Here is a 7,325-nt window from a genome sequence, read left to right as displayed (position 1 = left end):
TTTTCTTTCACATCCATCCAAACACTTCCCCCAACCTTCTTTTTATTACTTTGTTTGGTGGGGGTTTTCCCTCCTTACATTCCCCTCTCCCATTAACAAAATCCAAAAAGGAAAGGAAAATAAAAATTAATTAAGTACTACTAATATTAAAATTAAGATTAAAATTATACTAATGACAATTGTTGGCAAAGGTAATGGTAAACAATAATAATAATAATAATATACTACTACTAGTTTCTTAAGGGTGTGTTTGGGCCTTTTGGTGAGAGTGAAGTTAACGCCAAGCGGACGCGACGGTGAGTGTCCGACCATTCCACCCGAACCCGACCCCACCACTTTCTTCCTTGACCGTAAAACCCGGGTTCCCACCCCGGGCCGAGTCGAGCTTAGCCCGCATTGATTCCGCCACGCTTTGGGTTAACGGTTTCAACTCAAACCCAGCCATACCCATCCGGGCCCGCCACTTCCCGAAAACCTCGGCGCGCTCCACGCGGTCCCTCCCCTCGCACGCGACCGAGTTCGCCATCTTCCGCCCGATCCCCTCCTCAATCCGGGCCCGATCCGGGTTCTCCTTGGGTAGGGTCAAGTCAAGGGAATCCAACAAGGCACCATAGTAAGCACATGACTCATTCACCCTAGTCATAAAGGGTGCAGTATTCCCATTCATCTCCTGCTCCACTAACGTAACCGCGCGTGGGTTAAGCCCTTTCACGCGCCTTAAAAGCTCGTCGCGTAGATTCTCCATCGAAGAAACGCTCTCATCCGGTACCCGGTGAAGCTTGAAGGCGAAATTCACCACAATCGCTTCTCCTTCCTCGCACCCGAGTGACTCACGAGTCAACTCAGTGATCCTCCGAGTTAGGGATTCGAATTTCAAACTGATACCAACTCTCTCAGCTAACTTGATCAGCCCGTCTTTGACTGAGTCCTTCACCCCACGGTTGTCCACCTCGGTTTCCACCACCGTGACTTTAAGATCGTACGACCCGGCGGCGGAACCAGCACCGGCGGAAGGGATAATTTGTGAGCGGCGCTCCGCCAATGCGCGGAGAAGATTAACGTACTGTGCGCCGTGGCCAACGTCGAAATCGATTACATGAACCTTGATCCCTTCCTGCAACGCGGTGGTGATGGCTTCAAGCATCACCAGGTTGGCGGCGAGGAGGCCGAACTTAAAGCAAGGGGAGATGTCGTACAGCGAGTACATCGCCAGCATTTGATCCTCTGAGTAGATTTCATTGACAGGGGAAGATAACTCACTAGGACACGCGCGAGAACGAAGCGCGTTACCCATGTAAAACGCCAGCCTCTGCTCAGAACTCCCCTTGGAATTCGAAATTCGAGCTAAACGAGCCAGGAAATCAGTTGCTGTATCATTTTTCCCGTCGGAGATTGCCGTCGCTGCTTCCTTAATAAGCTGCTTCGCCGTGAGAGTCTCTGGTGGAGGTGGCGCAAGTGGCGGTGCTGAGGTGGAGCAGCAGGAGGAGGTCGACGATGTTGGAGAAGGTGATATCATGTTGTTATTGTTGGTGATGATGTTGGTGTTGCTGCTTCCGCTTGTGCTAGAACAAGCGTGGTTGTTGGTGGTGGTATTCGGGCTTGGAACTGGGCTTGTCGGGCTTGGATTCCCACTCGGGCTCATGAGATTCTGAAACGTTTCAGACCATTCGCTGTTCGTGATGACTGAAACGTCATCGTTTTCATCGTCGTTGTCATCGTCATCTAAAAGCTGCTTCTCTAGCTCCTGTAAGGTGTTAAGGATCTTATGATCTTCTGACTCTTCTTCCACCTTTGGCTCAACCAAATTCGAATACCCACCACCACCATCACCGGAAAAATTATCAGGCTGCGGGTCGGGTTTCTGCTGCGACCCGTAATTTGAATACCCCAAAGAAGAGAATCCCGTGTTCGGGCTTTGGGTCGGGTTGATGAGGTTATTGCTAGTATTATTAGAAAGGTTGGGGATTAAGCAATTATTTGTGGGGTTGTTGTTGAATTGGTTATTATGGTGGAGAAACTGTTGTTGTTGTTGTTGCTGCTGCTGTTGTTGGAGTTGTTGAAACTGTTGTTGACGGAGTTGCTGGTAAATCGGAACACCAAACCGGGCCGAAGAAGAGGAGAGAGAATTGCTGTTATTGCTAGTCGGAGAACAAAGATCAATGGTTGGCGAAAGAGGAGAAATTGGCGACGACGATGCGAAACCATTTGTTCTTTGTTTTACCGATCTCATCAAGTATTGTTGCTGTAAAAACGACAACTGCTGTTGCGATTGTTGCTGTTGTTGTTGCTGTTGCTGATGTTTCTGCAAAAACAAGAGCGGATTCTGCTGTTGTTGTTGTTGTTGTTGTTGTTGGTGGTGTTGTTGTTGGTGGTGTTGCGGTTGTTGTTGAAGGAGGATTTGTTGTTGATACGCTTGGAAATCACCAAAAGAGCGTTTCCCCATCAATAAATCCGCTCTCCGTTGAGCGATCTGGTCCATCGGAGAAAACAACATCCCCTGCGATTGTTGCTGCTGCTGCTGTTGCGGTTGTTGTTGACGGAAACTCGTCATCCCCGCCCTCCCTCCGCCGGTTCCAGCACCACCTCCGCCGTAGAAAACATCCCCGGAAAATCCAGACGCCATCTCTTCCTCCTTCTTCTTCTTCTCACCTTCCGATTGTTTGATTTGAGGCTAATACATTAGAAAACGGACAAAAGGGAAGATAAAACAGAATTTAAGAGAGAGAAATTTCATACATTTGGTGTGATGTAAGGAAAGGAAGGGGGGAGAGAGAGAATATATGAATTGTTGAATGATAAAAAGAGGGAGAGTTTCTCTTGTGATATTGAATTGATTCTCATAATTATAACCCAAGAAGAACAAGAAGGAAAAGGGTAGGAGAGAGAAAACCCCATCAGTTTTCTTTCCTAAAAGTCTATGTGGTATTTAAGTTTTTTTTATTATTTTATTTTTATTTTAGGAAAATGATATACGTAACTCAATTAAACAATCACATTAACAATTAATACGCGATTTTATTGTATACTTATTCCGTTCTTTGATTATCGAATATTAGCGGTTGAGTAATTATTCCGTAACAATTAATACGTGATTTTGTCGTATACTTACTCCGATCTTTGATTATGAACATAGTCGGCTGAGTCAGAACTCGAGAAAAGTTTAACAAAAGGAAAAAGATGGGGTTTTGGATCAAAATGTCAAGTTGGTTAGATAATAGCAATCAGACACTTATGATGCGAGCTTGTAAAGTGTGAACGTATTACGTAACTCAACAAAACAATCAAATTAGCATTTAATATGTGATTTTAACGCATACTTTATTATGTTCTTTGATTATCGAACATTAGTAATTGATCCTGAAAGAAATTAAACAAAAGGTAAAAGAAGATGGAGTTTTGGATCAAAAGTTGGATAAGAGCAATTTGTCACTTGTGATGCAAACTTGTGAGTGTGAACACATTGCACAAATAGAATTGTTATAATAAATTGTAAAACTTTCCTTAATAAAAGAGTTACGCTTATTGAATAAATGAGGGTTTATATAAATTTAATACTCTTATTTGGGAAATTAATGCTAATAATTATCCCTTCCATAACATAAAATAAAATGTAATTTAACTCTACATGTATTTCTAATCATAACCGTAACATCGTTATATAAATTTCCGTAATAGTTAGCCCTACCCATGGTTATTAAAATCGCGATTCAAATCATAGAGTCTTACGATTCTACGATTCAAATATGTCTTACGATTCGATTCACGATTCTACATGATTCTACACTTTTTTCTCGACTAGCGAAAACCTCGTAAATTTGAATAAGGTAGATAGAGAAAGTAATTAATAGAAAAATATTTATAATTATTGGTTATATAACTATTCAACAACTATATATTTCAATTATTAAGTTCTTTCCTATAATATAAGCACTTTAAATGAAATTTGAGAATAAAATCTTGATTATATTTGTTTGTAGAATCTTACGATTCTACGATTCGATTTTACGATTCAATTCTAAGAGTCCCTTCCGATTCAAAGTAGAATCACGATTTTGATAACCTTGGCCCTACCAACCCACAATAACAAAACTATTTACTCCGTAAAACTTAAAAGTTGATTGTGAGATTATCGATTTTAACCATGGAAGTTTTAATTGCGTATATAAATTCAATACTATAAATTTGACTATTTGAAAAGTTAATGTTAATAATTATCCCTTTAAGCATATTATAATGAAAGTTAATGGTTTGCGTATAAACTACTCCAATGCATAATACTCCGACTATACGCATAATAACATACGAAGTACCTATTTTCCAAGTTGGATTATGATGGAATTATCGATTTTAACCATGGAAGCGTTAATTACGTATAGACTAATAATACGCGTGTGAAGCGTAATCCTGGCCGTTAGATTGGTTAATACGAGTGTTAACGTTAATCAAAAGTAAATTAATCAGACGGTGCTGACTCACCAAACACGTATTCTTTTCCTTAATGTAATTGGAGATGCAATATTTATATTTTTATATATGTTTATTTTTATTTTTATTTTTATTTTTATTTAAGTTTTTTTTTTTGGCAATATTGTTAAAGAATGAGTAGAATGTACAGCTCTATCACACCATACCACTACTGCTATTAATATCTTCACACACTCTCTTAACTTCCGCGCGTGTGGCATCATAAATACACTTTTTTGTATTTTTGAGCGCCTACTTCAATTTGATGGGAAGGTTATGGTTTGTGGGTCCCACAATAGTACACCACTTTCATCCCAAAAGTTTTTTATTATTTTTATTTTATTTATTTAAAACAAACGATCTCAAAAGATTGGTAATAGTATAAAGTAAATATGGCATTGGGTCGAGCCGGCCCGATGCATGACACTAGCATGGAAAAATACGGTATGATACGAGTACGAAGTCGTGTATTGTGTGTCGGGTATTTTTAGAAAAAGCACAAAGCATGACATGATATGATTGACATGACAAAACGCGTTAAATTAAGTAAGATTAGGCTTAGGCATGAACCCTTGAAGGAACAGTCCAGACCGACACGTAGATCCGACCCGATGTATGACACTGGCATGAAAAAGTACGGTCTGCTACGAGTCCAAAATCGTGTATTGTGTGTCGGGTCTTTTTTAGAATAAAACACAAAGCATGACATGTGACGACAGCCAAAACAAAACGCGTTAAATTGGGTAAATGTAGGCTTAGGCATGAAACCCATGAAGGTACAGTCCAGATCGACACATCGGCTTGTTTTGTGCCCGAACCTCCTTTTGTAGAATTTCGGTACATCCGGACACAAAAAAACGTAGGCTTGGCATCGACACGATTCGTTTAAGCTTAAAGCATTTGGGCTCAGTACAAAGCCCAACTTAGCCCACATCCATCTTTAGCCTAAAGTAATCCCATATCAAATTTAGCTTATTATAGCTTATGCTAAAATAGTGAACTAGCATAACAACTTTTAGGTGCAAATTTTGGAATCTCATCATAATGATATAGAAGTATCGTGGATGAGACTATGAGAGTGCAATAGATGTTGGTTAAATTTAAATAAATTATGCCGTAGGATTAGTAGCGGATTTGGAAACTAAATCAAGTGGGGGTTTTTAAGTCACGTTTTGAATAATTTCTACCTCAAAATTAGAAAATTTATCATGTTAGGTTTTGGACATTAGTTCTAAACTTTTATTAGGTATTTGGATTATGTTTATATAACCCTACAAAATAGTCCAATTTCTAGCTAAAAGTTGAGAACTTTTAATTCCAACTTATTGCACATGTATTAGACATAATATGAAGTATTAAACTTTAATAATACAATAACATTTACCGTATTTGTTTATTTCTCTTGCAAGTTAAGTGTTTTCAATAACATAGACTTGATTTTTCAAAATGCATTTATCTATCTAAACGAGTTATCTTGGATTAAGTTGAGTTAATTGATTTACGTATTGTGAACATAATTTGTCCCTGGGTAGGGTAATCGAAAATTGAATAAATGATAGCGATTTCTTTCCAACTTTTTTAAAGTACCATTCACTTTGTATAAATCGCTCTAGTAATGTTTATTTTCAAATTCTCTTGGATAGATGATGTAAGATTGTTTTCACGTGTCACTAGCTAGTAAACATACGAATCAATTTTTTCTTATTAACCAAAGAAAACTTTCTTAGATCATGGATGATAATTAGACCCGTCAATCGGGTGGGTTTGGGTTGGGCCGCGCGAAGTCAAATGTGACAACGAGTTAGATCAATTCGGGTTATTGGTAAAAATATGCTTAAACATTACCAAAGTTTAGGGTCAATATCAATTCAACATGTTTACATTTTTTTTTGTTTCAACTAAAAAAGTACATTATTTTCTCAAATTCCAAACTATAAATTCCCAATAATTACTTTGTATCCCTAATATTGCGGAATAATCCACATTTGATTTAATGTGATGTTTGAAGGACTGGTTAAAAGTACCATGCATAAATATCCTCATGACTCATAGAACATCGTTTGTGAATGGTATTTCATTACGATTGTAATTTATCATAATATAAATCATTGGTAACATTTTCGACGTAGTAAATTTGAAAATCGAATTATTTAATTGAGACATCTAAAATATTGCCAAATATTATTTAAAAATGAATAGATTGCATTATCTCCATATGTTTTTAATCCAATTAAGTATTTCAATTATTCAATTAAGTATTTTTATACTCCTTAAATGTGAAAACGTAGTTTTAAAAAGTAGAAAATCTTAGGATCGAATCCTATAGAATAAACAATGACATATCTAGACTAGCCACAAAATCGGATAAATCGGGATATTAATTATTATTTTGTGAGTGATTTTATTTACCTCCACGTGTCGGTGTGATCACGGGGCCTTGCGTCTAAATGCAAAATTCAAACTCAAAAGCTGGGCCTATGTTGGCCAAGCAACCCCCCAACCATTATAATATTCCCACATATCCAACAACACTACTACTCCGTATTATTAGATCATTAATTACGTATCATCATCTAATTAAATTAGTAGCAAATACTTTATCACAATTTTTATTTAATGTAATAATTGTCTGTTGGTTTAGTGGTGATTGAGGTTAAGTTTGGTAGGGGAGGACCCGTGTTCGATCCCTCGCAACAACAATTAGAAGGGACTGGAAGTTTAGAACCTATCCATCAAGAACTCGCTCCGAATTCGGATTAGCCTTAAAGATGAATCGGGTGCTAACACTAAAAAAAAAAAATTATTTAAGGTTGATGTACAATATAAATCGGGAGGCGGAGTACGAGTGTATTTTCTTCACC

General features: G+C 38.0%; 1 protein-coding gene across 1 annotated transcript; it reads right to left on the bottom strand.

Moving 5' to 3' along the window:
* Positions 1-2,919, bottom strand: LOC110784132 (scarecrow-like protein 8). The gene has a single exon (XM_021988550.2). It carries the CDS (start codon positions 2,621-2,623, stop codon positions 275-277), a length of 2,349 nt encoding a protein of 782 aa, XP_021844242.2. The 5' UTR covers positions 2,624-2,919; the 3' UTR covers positions 1-274.
* Between the last annotated feature and the right edge of the window lie 4,406 nt (positions 2,920-7,325).

This window comes from Spinacia oleracea, chromosome 3, assembly GCF_020520425.1.
Source record: "Spinacia oleracea cultivar Varoflay chromosome 3, BTI_SOV_V1, whole genome shotgun sequence".
NCBI classification, from domain to species: domain Eukaryota; kingdom Viridiplantae; phylum Streptophyta; class Magnoliopsida; order Caryophyllales; family Amaranthaceae; genus Spinacia; species Spinacia oleracea.
This window is presented reverse-complemented; position numbering and strand designations above follow the sequence as displayed.